The sequence below is a fragment of the Diachasma alloeum genome, unplaced genomic scaffold (genome assembly GCF_001412515.2).
Source record: "Diachasma alloeum isolate Michigan unplaced genomic scaffold, Dall2.0 Dall_scaffold_00176, whole genome shotgun sequence".
NCBI lineage: Eukaryota > Metazoa > Arthropoda > Insecta > Hymenoptera > Braconidae > Diachasma > Diachasma alloeum.
The window spans coordinates 809,734-829,271 of record NW_021680342.1 but is presented as its reverse complement, the minus strand read 5'-3'; the positions used below and the strand labels follow the sequence as shown (position 1 = coordinate 829,271).

Below are 19,538 nucleotides of genomic sequence, written 5' to 3'. Positions count from 1 at the left end.
TCCAGAGAAGTTTGACGTTCCGGGATCCCCCCGAATTGTCTCCACTGCTCGCCAATATCCCGACATTAATGTTAATGCCAAACTGTGTTGCCCAATTGTAGAAACAACTTCAGATTGAACGATTCGGGTCCCACCCCCTGAGGATTCTGTTGTTATCCATACGGTGGTCTTCCACACCAAAAGCTGCAGTGATGCATTATTCAGGCACTCAGCCACTACAACATTACCACGTGTGTTATTGTGGTTAGTTGCGTTAAACTCTCTCGCCTTAAAACTTGGGAAGCAGGTCTCCACTGAATTACGTACAATAAAGCCATGAAAAAGCGAGGGAATTTTCTAGTAGCTTGAGAATAAACTATGAGAGTAGAGGCAAAAGTAAGAGCTACAAAGCGAGGCCAAAGAGGGAATACAAATTCAAAAAATGAATGAATGATACAAGTGGAGATTCTTTTTTTGAATAAAGAACGGAAGAAAAGCGAACGAGGAAAAACTGTAAATATCGATTCGTACGTATATAACGAAATGGGTAGATCAGTAATTGGCCACTTGAGGAGGACTAACGAACCTTGGAGTGACGATGGGTATTGGAGCGTATTAAAATGTTCTTTCCAGAGAAATGTAAATGTGGGCGCGGTAAGGTTTTATCGCCACAAGGCTGTTCGATTTTCCCCGGATAATTTTATTGTTCTGTGTCCTTTGGTATTAGTCGTCGAACCAGATCCATTTAAGTCCGACGGATTCATTTATTTGATTGAAATAAAGTTGGTGTGAATGGAAAACAAGTGTTCATTTCATAATTTTTATGGTGAAAGCTTGATTGTTTATAAATAATAAAATTATTGTAAATTATCTGAAAACTTGGGCTGAAATGAGGCTCAAATGAAAGATGTTCGTCTACAAAAGTAGAAAAGCATTTCACTGGAGTAAAAATAGCCAAAGTACTTGGATATCCTTCAATGGCATGATGAATGGTCAGACGGATATTAATACCGTATGACAAGTTGTGCGGCACGTATTCACGGGTAGATATTCCAATAAATCCCCGTGACTTTTCAAAACTAAGGGGTTGAGGAGAGCAAAAAATGAAGTGAATTGGTGAATTGAACATTCGCAACAAAGTTGTGATTCTCTTCACCCTTGTATATTTCTCCCCTGTATGAAGAACGAGGCAGGGAAATGGCGTTTGAAGAAAAGAAATAGAAAAGGAATGGGGAATAAAGCAAATAACTTTTCGATGCACGCATCCGCAGACGGAAATGGGAATAACTATCGGAGTGAGTTCTCGGGTAGATGTTTACGACGGCACTGAGGATGAGTGAGACATAACACTCGTACGCCTGCTCTACCTTTGAACACAGAATGATTCAATTCGTCGGATCGATGAGGACTGAATTTCCTCCCTCGACTTTTTACAAGAAACTATTTCACGGGTTTTATACCCAGAAAACTTTCTTCCCTACCTTTGAAACTTCTCCGACGACGGGGACTGTAATTGGCTGCATGAAATTACCACGAAAAGCTCTGAATAGCTCGATAGTCTTGTAACTGACAGGCCTCATCTACGGGATAACTCTCTAATATTATCCACCCCGGCTGTATTGCGAGTGACAGGTAATCCGATTCTCGGTTACAGTCTTTCGACTTTAAGCCAAATTCGATGCCTCAATTTACTTTTCGTAGTCGAGGGGGAAAATCGTGATGTTGAAGTTGCCTCTAGATCAATAAGGACTGCTCAAGTATTGCGTAAGTAAATTTTTGGACAATTGTGAACTCCCCCGGCTGTCAGTATATCTCAGACGTTGAAAACTCTACCGCACTGGTAAAAGTTCTCCACTGAAATTTCCGGTAAGGGCCTTGGAAAATTCTAGTGTGTAACGTTTTCCATGAAATTTCAAGGAATTATGTCATTGAAAATTTAGAATTTAATGGAACAATCCGGGGCCGTAAGTTTTATTTTAAATATTCCGGGAAAATTAGTAAAAAATGAGGAAAGCTCAGAGAAATCTCTCCTTGAATTCCAGATTTCTATGAATCTTCAGGGAATTTGAATTAAATTATGGAATTTTCGTCTTTCTGCCGCTAAAAAGTTGGCAATTTACTTGAATCTTCCGAAAAACTTGAAATTCCATTGACTTTTTTTACTTAAATCTAATTCAAGGTTTTTTTTCCAGAAAATCCGGGCAAATTATTTGAACAGTGCACCACGTCTAATCTTCCATAAGCGTCATTTCACTCATTCAAACCGCTGTTAATTAGCACCAAGAAATTTGGGTTAATGTCAAATGTCAGAGAACATTCAAATGAAATATCTCGACACGAAAATCTTTGAATTTCAAAATTCTGAGTTTGAAAACCGTCTGAATTTAAAATGTCAGATAGTATAAAAACATCGGAATAATTAAAAGGGTTTGCATATTGGACTGACGCCTGAAAATTTCGAACGTAATTTATGTCTGAAAATAATAGCATTTTTATTGCAGCAAAATCCGTCGAATAAGCCGACGAAAATTAACAGACCCTTTCGGCTTTGGTAACGACACCAGAAATGTATTGGTTTCCCCTCATTGCCTACAAAGCTGTCCCGAATATATTTAAAAAAACTACAACAATGTCTGGAATTCGGACACCAGTTTTTGCAGTGAAGCACGTAAAAATCGCACTTATTCAAAAAATATTTTTGTTGAAAATTGAACAGAAAAGTTTCCCTTCTCTCTAACTTCAGTTTACACCTGGCCTACTTAAATCAGTACTTAAATCAACGTTTTTTCACACATATTACTTTCCATAGGGGCATCCTCCAATACTCAAATATGGGGCACATTAACGATGTTGAAAAGTGAAAAGTAAAGTGGAATAAAACCGTCAAATTCAGCTGATAAATTCCTGAAGTAGACAATTTCATACAGATCATCGATAACTCACAAGTGTATATCCAAGAAAAGTCTTTTCCCTCACCATGGAATCCAGCAAGAATCAGCCCATTCAGCACGTATATACGAAAATGGTTGGGATATATCAGTGAAGTTGAACTTGGAACGATTTAGGGTGGTGTGAGAGTGAAGAGAGGAGATGGTAGTCTCGACTCGTGGCTTTAAATCGAATAAAACTCCGATCCCCGTGGTTTTACTTTATTTACGGTGAGTCAAAGAGTGAAGAAGCGGTGCGGTGAGAGACCACGATAGCTGTGGGGAGTGGAAATTGTACGAACGACCACGTCCACCTCTCTTCAGTTGAAATAAAAAAGAAAAGCGGAGGCAATGGAAGAGGTAGAAAATGTAATAGATTTTAACGGAGAAACTGTGGAAGTGGAAGATGCAATATAACGGGCCTAGAAACCTCGTTGAGTTATGACTTGTGTCACACTGGTATTATGTTGGCTGTTGGTATTATCACCCAAGTGAGGATGAGACTGTGGTAGAGTCAAGGAGCGCGCTGGAGAGGTGGAGAATTGCAGTCGAGTTTACGTTCCATGGAAACAATTAATCTGGCTCTCTGATTGCTCCACCACTATTGCACTCTCTCGCTTGCTCTTCTCGGTTATAATGTACGGCAGATGTCAAAACTCTGGGTATTAATACGTCCTTCAGGATGGCGAGTAAGCGGGATCACTCGCGCGACCATTAAATGGTTGTCTTTTCACTTTCATGCACTTTGTTTTAGTCATTTGAATTTAATCCATTGGTATATATACAATGCTTTTAGTCATTTTTATCGCATTATCGTGCCATCAAACTTTCACGAATTTCCGGCGTTGGAAATACAAAATTTTATGGAACAATCAATAAAAACTGTAAATATTATTAGTTCAATACCAGAAACATGCGGATTAAGTTTTAATTTTCTGTGTCAGAGAGATGGAGTGATTTTAGTCATTTAAATGCAAATGTCGGCCGGAAATTTTGTTTGTTTTGCGCGAATGAATATTTTAGGGAGAGGCACAGTGGAGACACAGTCACCACAAACTGTTCCGTGAATCAATAGAAATTAATCAAATTTGTGTAAATATTTTGTCGAATTTTCAATTTGTTCAAACAGTATATTCATGTTTTCATTGATTTTCATTGAAAACTCAAATTAAATTGTCAAATTGTTCCTTCGGTCTTCTGAATCGACGTCATTTTCCACGCTATCAGGGTCATTTTGGACTTCAAATTTGCGGAATGTCATCAATATTATCGGAGAATACATAACTCTAAATCAAAAATAAAAAAAAAACCCTCTCAGATGAATAAGAAGAGCGGAAAGCGTTTCGTGCAGCTCGCGGGTGAAAAATACGTTCGCAGAATAAAAGAATAGAGTGGTAAAATACTTACCAACAACATTTAAGAAACCATACTGCGTCTTTGCTGTAGCTGTATTGATCTGACACATGTACTTGCCCTTATCATCCTCGTGGACATTATTAATATGCAAGTACCAGGTTCTGTGTTTGTCATGGGTCACTGATATCCTGGGATTTCTCGTTATCACGTGATTGTGGACTGTGAGAATTGCACTCTTGTCGAATAACATCCAGGCTACCTAAAAGCATAAATAGAATTTCGGAGTGAGCGAGTAGTTTGGGTTTATCCGGTTTATGCGTTTGCTTCGCCCAGTTCAGAGTTTTTATTTATGATTCGTGAAATTTTGTTGTATGATTTGTGAATGAAATTAAATTTTTACTGCTAGACCTTAATACTCGGATTATATTTGTAAAATTCATGTAATTTATTCTCCTTCTACTATCCGCTTTCGTTGGTTGCAAAATAATTTAATGAGCATGTCAGTATTTTCCGAATAGTATTTTACGAACAATATGAAGAGCTATCGCCCTAATACGAATTCTACTTCAAAGAATATCACCGCAGATCGTTGTTATATTAAAGAAACGCCATACAATTTCCATGAAAGGACGTTATATTCGCTCTATTTCCCACAAATAATGAGAAAAAAATCACTGAAACGGTATTGTTACTGCATTGAAAGAAAATGTATTCACCGCCACGGCAATCAGTTCGCGTTTTCACACGATTCAATATTGAAAATGTCGAATTATTCGTTATCACTGCAGCAATTAAAAACCTGTCAGCGGTTTGCGAACAAAGCCCATCAAATTTATTCAAAATTTTTCAACCAATGCACACAGCAAAACCTAAACGTAAAATACGTTTAAAGGAGATTCCACCATAAACGCAACGCAGGATTAACACGACGCGTACAGTTGTTTGCATCAATCATTCAACTGTATTTCGATTATTTTGGCAATTGCGGAATCTCCTTTGGAAGCGTATTTGCGCTTGAAGTTAAAGCGTAAATTACGCTTAAAATCGCCTTAAATTACGATTACATAAATATAATTTACGGTTTCGCATTACTAAAGTATGATCATTTTTTCCATATTTTACAGTTACTCCTCCGCGATTAACAATGAAAAGAAAAATTATTGCAAGAACAAAATACCATATTTTTTTCGTAAATTACACATAAGTCAATCGGAAAATACGGTTCTACATTGAGAAAAAAAATTACTTCTGCCAAGTAAGTTTACTTGGCAACTGTAATTTTTTTTCTGAGTGTTAACATTGTAATTTACGATTTCTTATGCGTGAAATACGCTTAGTGAAACGTAAAAGACGCTTTGTTTGTTTGTAATTTACGTTTAGCAAGACGTAATTTACGTTTAGATTTTTCCGTGTGATATATTCACTCTTGAATCTTCGGCTCAGGCAAAAGACCGTTGGAATACATAAACTGTCATTCGGCGTCGCATCCACGTTTTATCGTACATCCGTCCATGTCTGAAATAATATAAACTTCCACGGCATTCGCCATCAATGTTTGAAAAGATCATAAATCTCCGTCGAGTATCAAACAATAAGTATCAATATCAGTGGAAGAAGAAGGGTTTCGTCCGGCAAAACTTGTAGTGAATTCAGTCAAGCACACAAGTCCATGCATATCCTTTATTCTTGCCATTTTTATTATCCTGTCTATGTGCATTACGTGTACAGCGGCGACAAAGGGGCGAGGGAGGGGTTCATCCTTTCCTCCGCTTCTCATCCAGCAGCAGCATGAAATATGTATGCTCTTCCGTTGAACGGAAAAGTGAGTTCCGATCTCTGGAACATATAACGGGTATATCCAGGTCCACCTATGCGCGCCACCAGTGCGAGGAGCAATGCATTCCCGAGAGAAATAAGAAGCTGGGTGGTGGGTTACCTCCTGGCCACCTATTTTTCCTCCACTTTTATCCCTCTTTCAACAGTCCTCGCGGAAAAACTCACTCGCCGCCATGATCTGCTTCAACACTTTCATATTCTGTATCCAACCGTAATGTTTCTGCCCACATGTGGGTGTTACCTACATTCACCGGAGTTATTACGCTAATAGATCTTGTCAAAAGCCTTCATCTTGATTCGATTCCCAGTAAATATTTGATGAATATTCATACGCGGTATTCTGATAATTACATCACGCTTTCTTTCTCTAATTTTTTCATTAATTCTCACAATCAGAAGAAATCCTTTGAGCTCTACTAGAAGCTGGATACCGTCCTAGATCTACTTTATTCCTATGTTCTTTTGTCCAGAATTTCCTCATTTTGCTCGGAAAATGTATAAATTTTTAGAATAATTCTTTCTGTACAATTCATCTTGAACTTTCCCCTCCACTCAGCGTTCTCCCTTTGACTAATGATAATTTCAAAATACATAAATGATATTATCAAGTCAATAAAATGACGAAAGCTTCACTCAATAAAAAAAAAATCACTCAATTCCCAGGAACGACACGAATATCAGTCATAATAAAACGCCAAAAATTTTTCGAACGGAAAAGCATAAACCGTAACCTAAATACGTCGTCAATAACCGCAGAAGTACATTCGTTATTCCGCCACAGAGTGGTAAACCGGATTACTCCCTAGTATTTTCAAACTATAAAAAGTAATACGCTGTCGAATAGATATGTCAGTATAAAATAGAAAAATGGATGCAGTCATCCCAACGGAGTCTAACTCACTCAATTCACCAGCAAAGAACTTTTCTCCTCCCGTTCATTCCTCCTCCATCACTCTCTGATGCCGCCTGTCTCATCTCTCCCCGCCTTTCTTTTCCTATTCGCCCCAAGTGTATCATGGGTTCACATCGATATACACGGAATCCACGGGAAGTAAGATGAATGTTGATTCTCGTGGCTTTGTTTTCCCTCTTGAAAACTCTAGGAGCATTGATTCCTGAGTGTGAGGAGAGTTACAGCTTTGTTTACTCCTGGGAAAGCGCAACGAACTTAGCGCCGTCCAGTCTAGGAGAGCCGTTGTCTATATGGAGCGTTTATTCTGGTAGTTTCTACTTCACTTTTATCATCATGTTTCCTCGTGGAGTGCATGGTCATTTCGTAAATACATATCTTGGCTCACTGCATTTATGGAATGTAAAACATTTAAGAGATATGCTTTGAAAATTTGGAAAGATCTTTCTCTTATCATGACTGAAGTAGTACAAACATGCGTCAAATTTGGAAGATTAAAATCTGAAATAAATTCTGAATGGGAGTTAATGTAAATAGTGTCATTGGAAATAATTAATTTAGAAGTGACGAAATAACACAGAGTCCTATGAGCAAATGAACTTTTCGAGTTTAGGGAGGAAATCTAAATCTAGGAAAATCTCAAAAATTCAGCAAAAAAATCGAATTTGTTTGGGGTGCTTCGAAATCACGTGTTATAGGTTGAGGTTTCTATTTGAGGAAGTGCAGTTCAATGTTCCATTGACAATGCTTAACATTTAGGATTATTCCAAATTATTTTACGTAAGAAAATTTTTAATTTTGGAAAAATTAAAAAATAAAGAACGTTGTTCATTCAAGGTCATCTGCAGCATAATCATCTCATAATTCAACACAATTGTGATATTTGGAGACGGACATGGACCACCAGGGAATGACTAGCCCGAGGAAATACGCTCCTAAAAAAATAAATTTTTCTCCGAAGAGAATAATTCCTTGGCAAAAGTAACTTTATTTTCAGCGCACTTGTTAAATAACAATATATTATCACGTCTTTATAAGGGATTTGTCTCAACGGTGGAGCCGAGTAGAGTGAGTGAATGCGGACAAGAGTAGTATAGGGGGAGCTAGGAGCGGGCGCTCTTGATCTCCCACACAGATCTATATATTCTTCATTCAATTGCTCGTATTATTCCAACGCTTTAGAAATACGTCCGACACTCTCTTGTATCCCCTCCTGCTTATATAACGACCTTCGCAACTTTCTCAACTTTTAATGTTCGTATTTCCATTGATTCCGAATAGAAATGCATAGATGAAACGTGATGTCTTCTTCTCCAGCTTCTCAGTCCCCACGTTTTCGCTCATTCAAGAGCGTCCAGATGCTACTCACTACCCACTCTTTCCGCCCCGCAATCCCACCCACACCTTCCTGCTAAGGGTATTACAACCACTTCAACCACAAGCTGTCGAGTTCCTCTTTGGTATTAGACATTTTCTTAATTGGCATATACGACAGCAGAAACCACGCGCAAGGTATTCAAACTGATTTGAAGGCACCGTCGGCTGAAAGCCTGGGGAAACTTTACCAAGTGTTTGAATTAGCTTTTCTCATTGATTAAATGGCATTACATGAAGGTTTATGCATTCGTGGGAAAACTTCTGTCGTTATAGTTCGAGTTTATGAGAAAATTCTAGTTTCACACTTGAAGAAAAAATTAATTTGCTGGAAACATAAAAAAATTGTGGCAGCATGAAAGTTAGTTATCATTAAAAAAAATTTATAGAAAACGTAGAAAATTACAGGAAATTGAATTCTTTTATATTCAACAAACCTGAAAATTTTAATGAAGTTTACTTTTAAAATTTTAAAATGTCGTAAAATTCCTGTGAAATTTCAGAGAAATATTACATCGACAATTGTGAATTTCAGTTCAATTATTGAAAGAAAATTGGAAAAAGACAGGACAATTTGAGTCGACTTGTTTTTTAATTTGAATTAATTAAAAATTCACCTCCTTTTGAAACTGAAAATTCATGCTCAATTGAAACTTTAAGTAAGTCGTGAAATTCCCATCTTCTTCTTATGTGAAACTATTCAAATTCCCTTCAATTCTACCTAAAACTCGAAATTTCATGAGGCTTCGCCCCCAAATCGTATGAATGTCACTTTTCTAAAATCGTCTAGTCAGAAATTATTGTCAACATGTTTTTGTCGAACACAGTCGAAAAATCAATTCGTAATGAACATGAATCCACTAAGAGATTTGTTCTGATGCCGTTGAAATCAAGACGTTTTCCCGCATTGAGATGAAAATATGCGGTTTACAGTGAATATTGGATATTCCCCGCAGATGGATAACGTACGATCAAGCGAAGACTGATGGAATGACATAAGGTACAAAACTGCTCATGTGCCCAACCGAGTGACGACTAATGTCCCAGGACCAGCAGCGTAACGGCAAATTACATTGGGACGCGTCTAATTTCTCGAGCTCCATTACGGGTTTCACTCCGACGATCAAATGGGCGGATTACACTCCTGCAGTTCCTACGTAGCCTTTCACATGGAGCTTGTCTATCCGCAAGGAAGGCTGCTTGTGCCCACGAAAATCAATTTACTAAACTACTTCATCATATGAAATTATATGGTAAATTGTGGAATTATATAACGTATAATCTTCTCGCAATCACTCAAGTTTTTCAGTGCTTCTATAATTTTTCGTTCATCCCGGATTATCCGAACTCTGTGAATTCATTTACGAAGTTCAAATAAGGAGCTTACTGAATATTAGTTGACTCATATTTCATGAATATCCGCATGATGGTGAAACTATTGAGCTTTATGCCGATGTTTCTCGTTCATTTTCACAGTATGGTGAAATGCGCGAGGTAATTAATAATTGAGTATTCCACATCCGATAGACGCAGGTTATACACTAGTTTTGCGCGTGCTATGCAAAGAAAGTTAAAATTATTAAATTAGAATTATTATTATAATTATTTGTTCGGAATCGTAACAAATTTATTCATATTCAGAATTTTACCAGAAGTGGATTTCATGCCTAAAAAATAGGGTTTCTGAAATTAAAACAATTACAATTATTTATGCATAAACAACGAATGTTTAAAAAAACAATAATGCCTTCGAAAGCGTTAATTTTGCCATGATTAACCATCCCTGCAGCCAAGTAGGAATCATTCATCAGGTCCAGAACATATATAATCAACGTTCTAACTCTGGTATTATCATTCAGAAAATCCTCCTCATCACACATTTACGTTGACTCGTCAAATCTGAAATCCACTCGAGTATATTTCTGCCAACTACTATAACATGATATTTCCTTTCCTCCGGAAAATATGGTCGAAACTGGTGGTTGAGTCGAGCCAACCGAATGTAATTCATATTTTTCGTACGTGACCCTCTACAAAATCTTGCTCGAGTAAAAATGACGTTAATTAATCAAACTTATACTCCCGATTCATGTAACGTTAATTAACGCAATAAAAATAATTAGGGAACACCTTTGAACTCTCCTTTATCGGAATTTTCCAGTCTGCATTCATGGAAACATCAATGCCAATCTGTTAATTACAGTTCGTTAATTGCCACCACACGAATTACAAGAATTTTTCGCCCCCCCCCCTCCCTCCAACGAACGGAAAATGCCAGAGCTCATCCAAAGCCCGAGTGCACATGAAAACGACAAAATAATTCATATTCAGAAATTACAATGAAACTGTGGAATCGAACGTATTCCCATATTTCCCCAGATTAATTCCCAATTCTTCACTGAAAAACCTCCATTCATCAACATCGAAATGTGATTCACATCTCACCGATTCCCCTGTTGAATTACCAGTAATTATCCGATAATTCCACAAATGCAATACCAACAAATTGCACATCAGCAAATCCGACCCGTGCGATAAACCTCAAAATTTAATCAATACTTTCAACTCAAACCCTTCCCCCGGTGGCGTTTGCCTCCAGAAAACATTTTTTAATCCCATTCTCCACGGGAAACTTTTCGCAATGAAGAAACTGACGGCAAAAACAATAATAAAAGAAGTTGTTATTGAGCTACAACAATTGTCCTACGGTTATCCCTGACCGCGTGTTTTTGAGGTGTCTTTTGAAGCACACGCGATACGACTATATGCAGCCCTTGTGCGCGTTATGTCCGCCCCCTCCCCCCGCCCCGCTCGTTGCTTTAGTTCCGTGGCATCTGGCACAGGGAAGAACGTGAGAGCAAGACAGGTTGAATTCCAGTGGATGGCAGGGGGTGCTTTTAGCGAGGTGCATGCGGCGCTAGAATGGAAAGTCGGTGGAAGCCCTCGTGAAGGCGGCAGAGGTTTTGATCGTTGTGGTGGATGTTTCTCTAGTCGGGGCACGCGCCACGTAATTGTGAAGGAGGAGAAAGAAAGAGAAGGAGAATGCGAAACAGAGAGAGAGCCCGATGGGGTTGCTTGGGCCATACGGTTGCGATAGTGGCAGACGTGTGGGTGGAGGGACTCGGTGATGAACAGAGATGAATAGATGGGCGGGGAGAGGAGAGGGTTCAGTTGATCGAGGAAACTCGACGGACCAGGACCGAGGTAGGAAGGGCATGATTGGCCCTGACGCTCATTAAAGCGTCCCTCGACGCGACTCATGGCGCATACGAGATCACTGGGAAAATCATTCCCTCGATCATTGGGGTGATAATGGCTCATACTTGGGGACAAAAGGGTACGGAGGAATTTTTGAATTACGGTAATTGTACGTTGAACTGGGTGATGGCTGCTTGGGGGAGGGTGGAGGGAGGATTTGCGTAGGGGATTGGGCGTTCGGGTGGTGCAAGTTTCTGGGGAGAATCACTTCCGATGAGTTAGGAGGGAATAATCGTTTTTGGGTGAGTTTCACAGTTGCAGGGAGAGTGAGTGAAGTATTGGTTAAGAGTTCTGGTTTTCTGATATGAGGGCACAAATTAATTTTGGTGGACCCAAAGATCTCTGCGAGGCTTTAGTTCTCATTATTACAGCGCTCCTCTCCGAAGCCGTATGAATTGTTTTGATGAAAAAATCCAGAAATACTTAATTTGGGTGTGCACTGTTAAAAATTTTTGTCTGAATTTTCCGTACCAAATTCCGGAAATTTTTATCGCGTTCAAGTTCCACTGAAATTTCAGGAAATCTGGTCATGGAGAGATCAAATCAGTAACGAAGCGGGAAAACGGTTCAAGTCGACTTAGCTCTCTACTGATTTTTTGAAGAATATCTCCGAATCTAAAGGAGAGAGCGAAATTTTCATAATGAGCTTTTTCATAGATCTCAATTCGCTCTACAAACAAGGTTATAACGAAAATTTTACTATTTGCCTTACATTCCGAGATATTTATTGAAAACTGACCAAAAGCTAAAATCGACTTAAACCGTTTTACCGCTTCGCTACTGATATATTCCGATGGTTTTCCGTTCAAATGATCTGGAAATCAATAAAATACTTGATTTCTCTGTTAACTTATTCATTTATTGTTTTAACAACTAGTTGGTGAATTTCATCAACTAGTTAATATTAATAATTTTCTCCGTGTGAATATATATATTTGTAAAAATGTATATGACTATATAAAATTATGTACAGGATCTTTTTTACATCGTTTTATCCTATATTTTGGTGTGGATGCTGATGGTAGATGCTGATGAGATATGATTGGCGATAGCGTGATGGAAAAGTTGCACAGAGAGCTTTCAAATAGTCCCTGAGGTGCGCGAGCTCTCCCCAGGTGTCCGAGTCCTCATCATGCTGTTTAATTTTTTCCCCCATTATATTAAGGAGAAGAACGAATTCTAGTGAATCAGGTTGGACTCTACGATTGAACAAACAGATGGAAGTGTCGTGGAGGTTGAACTCAAGGGTCAGGACGAATTCCCAGTAGTTCCTGCGGATGTGACTCCGTGACAAGTGACAAACGACCCCAGCGGGCAAGTGTGAGAGACGTTTGACTTTCCTCCTCCTCACTAAGTAGAAGAGGTAAGCTAAGGCATCATCGAAGACAGGCTCGCATGCGGAATGTTCCGACTCACCGCTTATGATGATTCTCAGGGATAAGAGTCTCCTCTGGTGAACGTGAGTGACAAACACCAAGGGCGCAGTGTCAAGTGCCATGGAAGGGGGGGGGGAGTACACGCTGTCATTAATTTTTCATATGCAGGCTTGGGAACAAAAGGCTTGGGAAAACTAGAAGGGAGACTCGTGTGGCAGTAAAGGGTAGATGCAGAATGCTGGAGGGCGTTTAGGTATTTATATTGGTGGAACGCGTGACAGTGATCTACAAGGAATGCTAGACACTCTTTTTATTCGCAACTTTCAGCCGTACTATTTCAGTGCCCGCTGCTCTTCCCACCAACATGACAACATGTGGTGTTTCAACGCATGAACCAATAAAATGCAAGTGTTAGTGACAGTCGATTTTAGTTATTTAGTCGCGGGTGAAAATTGTGGGGACAGTTTGGGAATAAACAGTGAGAAAGAAAGTCTTGAGAAGTACGTCTTCACTTGTATTAGGAAACTCATGGGTCGAAAATTGATAACAAAATAAATTTTATATTGAGAAAAAAAACCTTCGTCAAGAGATTTTCGTAGTTTTCTTGTCAAATCACATATAAATGAATATATAAATTATGAAAACCATCAGTCGGATTATCAAATCAGATGGAATACCTGGAAAATACAGGTCTCCATTGGTCTCATGTCTCCATCATATTGGTTTCTTCCCAAAATACTAGATCATATTCTGTCAATCTCGATTTTCTGTTCTGTTTTTTCATTATTATTCTCGAAAGCCACACTTGGATTACCCTCTGCAAAGGCGGAGGTGTAAACTCATTCAAAAAAGTTGGGACACCGCTCAGTGGTGAACTTCAATGTGGCTCTCGTGGAAGTGAGGCTCACGGGACGACGAAATTTGAAGGAGATGGGGGCGGCTGAGCGCAGGATGTCGCGTACAACTTTACCAATAACCTACATTGAGGTGAGGCGGTGGGTCCCTAGTTTACACCCGCAGTACATGACATTATGACGCCACTCCTCGATTATTCGACGCGGTATGCGGTTATTTTTCTAGGGAAGATCGACCCTTCAGGAAATTTTTCTCTCAGTGCATACTCTTCCTCTCACGGGAACTATCGTTCATATAATATAACTAACTGTCGTTCATATAGTATAACAAAGCGCATGCTAAACCAAATATTGCATTTCCACTCAATTCAATAATGAGAACTCTTCCCCCGAGCAGTTTGAGTTTTGATCAAATATACTGATTCACTGTGACTATGGTTCGAACTTGATTATTATGGAAAAAGGGACGCGCTGTAATCAAAGCATAAGTTAGTTACGTAGAAATTATAATCCGGGAAATATACCAAACAACCAATATTGCGATGGTCACGAATTAATGGAATTGAGCACAACATTAAATGAAGCTACGTTTATGCAGTGGTATTTGCCAATGAATACATTGCAATTGACAGTATCTAGCCACGTGAATAATACTGTTAATTAATGCGAGTTCGACATCAGATGGGGAAACGTAATTATGAAAAAATGAGTGGAGTGATTCGAATCGAAACCTCTTGTTTCCATCGTCATGCCCCTCAACTCGGCTGCTGCCGTGGGCCTCTCAATCTCATTGTGACTCACTGTCTCCAGTGTTGACTTTCAGCATTCAAGCATACTCGTAATCCTCCTCGAGTTCATTAAATTCACACTCTGCTGCGTCCTGGACAAGTTTTCACGCTATACGATCTGTAATTATGAGCTGTTTTTTCTCCATCGGATTCATTGCTTGTGTTCTGATTATTTACACGGCGTTGGAGATTCCGAAAAATTGTTTTTTTCAAGTAAATAATTAAGGTATTCAAATTAAATTCATTCAAAAGTCCGCAGCTGGTACAAACCCTAAAAAAAACAAATAATTGCAAAATTTTTTGGTAAAGTAATTTACCAAATATTTGGGTTATACATAATATGGAGGACACGATTACCTCTCATGGTACAGAAGACATTATCATGACTCTACAAAATAGAAAAAAGGGGGGAGAATGCAAGAAAAAAATAACGAAATATCAACACGAGAGAAATCAAACGTCGAATTTCGGATTGATTGACGTGTGCAGCCACTGAAATGTGTAACGAGAATATGCCCGCAATGAACGAGCCCAAACAGTCATGAGAAATAATAATAACACAGACGTAAATTAAACCACCTCGCGGATTTTTGGATTTTCATCATCATTCATTTCTCTGAAAATTGGAATGATATTGAAGCGTTACGAAACCTCTCCCAACGTGGATCAAATTTTGACGGAGCTATTTTAAAATGACATTTATGTGATTGCCTGATGCAGCCCAGAATAATTAAATCATCATCACTTTGAATAGAAGGAAAATTTTTCCAGCAAATGTGACCTGTCAGACTAATGTGATTTGCGCGGCGTCAAAACTAGAACGTGGGAAACAATAGCTGTATTCTGATTCACCACCGATCAAAAACAGTACAAGAAAATTTTTCAATTTAAAAAATTCATGTATTCAATTTTAAAAATTGTCAAATAAAATTGAAACTTGCATCGATAGTTAAGAAGCTTTTTTCTATCATTGATCTAGTGCAGAATTATTGCTTATTGTTGGTCAATACATACCACAACCTTCGCGAGATTTTCCGAAATGATAATTCAAAATCGATTGATGCTGTAGTTAATTTCACTTCCACCTGAATTGGAGTAGCTCCTTTGATGTTCACTAGTTGAATTCTATTCATGCACTGCCACTTTTCAGTCCCCAAAAAATTCATATGTTCAATTTTAAAAATTGTCAAATAAAATTGAACATCTGAATTAAATCATAAATTTCATTTTCTTCGATCAAAGAATTGAAACTTGAAGGCATTGATAACTCATTATTAATTTATATTGAAACTAAATTCCCAATTGCATCGATAGTTAAGAAGTTTTTTTCTATCATTGATCTAGTGCAGAATTATTGCTGATTGTTAGTCAAAACATACCACAACTTTCGTGAGATTTTTCGAAATGATAATCCAAAATCGATTGATGGTGTAGTTAATTTCACTTCCACCTGAATTGGAGTAGCTCCTTTGATGTTCACTAGTTGAATTCTATTCATGCACTGCCACTTTTCAGTCCCCAAAAAATTCATATGTTCAATTTTAAAAATTGTCAAATAAAATTGAACATCTGAATTAAATCATAAATTTCATTTTCTTCGATCAAAGAATTGAAACTTGAAGGCATTGATAACTCATTATTAATTTATATTGAAACTAAATTCCCAATTGCATCGATAGTTAAGAAGTTTTTTTCTATCATTGATCTAGTGCAGAATTATTGTTGATTGTTAGTCAAAACATACCACAACTTTCGTGAGATTTTTCGAAATGATAATCCAAAATCGATTGATGGTGGAGTTAATTTCACTTCCACCTGAATTGGAGTAGCTCCTTTGATGTTCACTAGTTCAATTCTATTCATGCACTGTCATTTTTAAGTCCCCAATGTTTTTTTTCTCCTCTTTTCCCCAGTGACGCAACATAAAAAGCCTTTAATGGCGTAACGCAGTCAGATTCATGCGAGCACATAAGCGGATCGAACGGCACAAAAATTCACGAAGAAAGGAGGCAAAGGAAAATAAAAAGGATCCGATTTCAAGTACCTATATATCTACCCGTAGATTCGTGTATTTAGACGCATGTGTATCGTGCAGTGGATGGATGGATTTCCCTATGTGCTGGGTATATGAGCGATCGGAGGTTTATTGTGTACATGGCGGACCGTTTAGTAGCGCCGGCCAGCCTAGAGGGTCTCGGCTAATGCAATCAACGTCCTCGTTTTAATGAACCCCCTTGCGTCCGCTGCTTATCACATACCCCAATGCGTTTACTCTCTGTATGGAATTCAACTCATCCCCCTGATTGCGATCGACGGCCCCGGCAGCGTTCTCACACCCGTAGCATCAGCCCGTCACGTTCCCAGGATTAGGGAATGTTCTAGTGGACGGTATGACGACAATATTTTCTTGCAAAAAATTGCAGGTATTTCAGACTGTACTTTGTTTTGGAGAAGCTTGATATATCGTGGGGTCGATTCGAGCTGTTCTCATTCAAACCTAAGTGGAATTCAGTAGCGAATTCCGTGCAATTCCCTGCATCCGAATGTTATGAGTGAAAGAGTGTTTCAATATCTGACGCACATCTCATTTATTTCACTTTTCGCTCAAAAGGTTGAAGCATCTCCGCTAATTGAAACTTGGAATTATTTTTGTACGAGTCTCATAAATATCAAATCGCTACTCCACAGTAATGAGATTCATTATTGGCCCTGATGGAAAAAGACTTTGATAACAGATCTGCTTTCTGTTTGAATGCACGTCGGAGTCCAATGAGTCTCTCCCTTCTTACGAGTTTCAGAGGTGGGCGTGCTTACTTGAATTTATTTCTCCCTCTGGTATTCCATGTTTTTTTTTCAAAGACAATTTGGAAGTCAAAAGCCCATCGTTAAAGGAAAAGTGTATTAAAGAGGGGAAAATAAACTAAGACTCTTCATTCTCGGTTACTATACAGTATGTGGGCGACATATTTTCAAAGTGGAAATACTAAAATGAGCAGAAATAAGGGTGCACGCAAAATAATCCGTTGATTTAGTTTTCCAATTGAAATAATAGAAGCGAGAAAATATCACAGTTCGTTACATCCCGCCCTCTCTCTTCTGCTAGTCTCTCTCGTTGTTGTTACGTCATTGATCCGCATTTTTACGACCTTTGAAAATCAAGTAAACTACCATGGTGAATAAACTCTATTTTCTTCAAAAAGGAATGAAAAAAAATGAGGGCAAAAAATCCCAAAAATGGGATATTTCACAGATTTTTCACCCTGCGACACGATCTTTGGATGCGTGTTCTGGAAGAGATGATACTTATTTTCCCGTCCGTTGGCCACGGATAGCGTTGAGCTGCTTCACTGTATCTACCTCGGTGAAAATTATCTTTCACGCGGCTTTCTCACTCTTTCCTTCGCGTTCACCCCTTTATGTCTGTTGCTTCGTCCTTACGCTAGTAAAGGCGGAAACGTGGAAAGCGAAAGGCAAAAGTTCTCTCCTTGGAGGGAAAAGTGGGGATGACGAGGAAGACGTGAAGTTTTAGTGTTTATAATCCTAACAACAAGTTGTAATATTTAATAGCCGGCTGTGCGTTCAATTTTACATTGTTAGAAAAATTTGGTATTTTATGAACAGTCTAGTGGTAATTTCCCGAAGAGTGACAAGAATTTGATTGATTCAAAGAACAAAAGCTTCTGGAATTCACATTTTGCGTAGAATTCATGTCAATTTCAGAAGTGGTGAGTAAAAATAGGACGGAAATTTCGCCATTGAAATGAAATTCATTAATTGCATCCAATCCAATCGCAAAATCGAATGTAATTTGGCACTGAATATTCACATTAGTTTGGAAAATCCAATAAATTGAGGAATTTTCGTCTTTATATTGCTTAAAATTCTGGAATTTTACTGAATTTTCAGTGAAACCTGCAATTTTATGATTTTTCCCCCCCAAATGGCATTTAGTATCACTGTCCTGGAAATTAGTAGTCAAGTGTTCATGAAATCTCATTTTTTTTCTCACAGTGCAAGAATCATCGAATTTCCAAATTCACCCTTCCCTTCTTCTACCAAGTTTCTCGCGATGAAAATGCAGACCAATACCTTCCATTTCCACTCATCTCCCCGATATTGAAAGCAGTGATGAAACCAGAATCCCCGCCTCCCATCCATGCACCTCTTCGTGACAACTCTGTAATTTTACACTGCTCAATTTTGAACTGTTTCCACCAAGAGACAGCGCTAGAATTTAATTCCTCATAAATCGATATACCGATAAATAGAGGACAAGGATAATGCCAGATATTTCGTTGAACGAGGCACGAGTGAAACCAGGATAAATTGTCGGCGCGTGGATAATCTGGAGTCAAAATGAAATATTAATATGCCGAGGCGAAGTTTTATTAAAAAATTCGTGTTGAAAGGATGGCCGGGTACCTTCGGAGGAGACGAAAGAAGGGAAAAAAAGTATCCGGCCGATGAGAAAATACAGAATTGCAAGGGAATGGGATAGACATCGCGGAGGAAAGAAAAATTCAAGAACTGATGAGGAAAAGAGAAAGATGGGGTGGTGGAAGGAGAGAGACGGCTGCAGCCTTCACTAAATTAAATCGGTTCATCCGGTGATTCGTAACGACTGTAATCTCATCTAAAACTTTGCAAGATCCATTGGTAAATAAGGGTTGAGGCAGTGGAGTGGAGGGTAACTGCGTATCAATTTGTTTTCTCGTTATCCTATCCGTAATTAAGATTGTGCAATAATATTTGCTGGATGAAAATATTGAACGAGAGGGACTTGATTGATATGACTTGCTACTTTTGATTAGGAAATTGTCTTTGAGAGTCGTGAAGGCATCGCGGATCTTACTTCAAACATTGAGGTAATATTGGTTCAC

At 38.6% G+C, this 19,538-nt stretch overlaps 1 protein-coding gene across 1 annotated transcript in view; it reads right to left on the bottom strand.

The window, feature by feature from the left end:
• The window catches only part of LOC107040995 (lachesin), a 131,105-nt gene that overhangs the window by 62,311 nt on the left and 49,256 nt on the right, over positions 1–19,538 (bottom strand). The window contains exon 3 of the mRNA XM_015261380.1: positions 4,314–4,521. Within this exon, the coding sequence (XP_015116866.1) occupies positions 4,314–4,521 (208 nt within the window). The remainder of the gene's footprint in view (positions 1–4,313; positions 4,522–19,538) is intronic.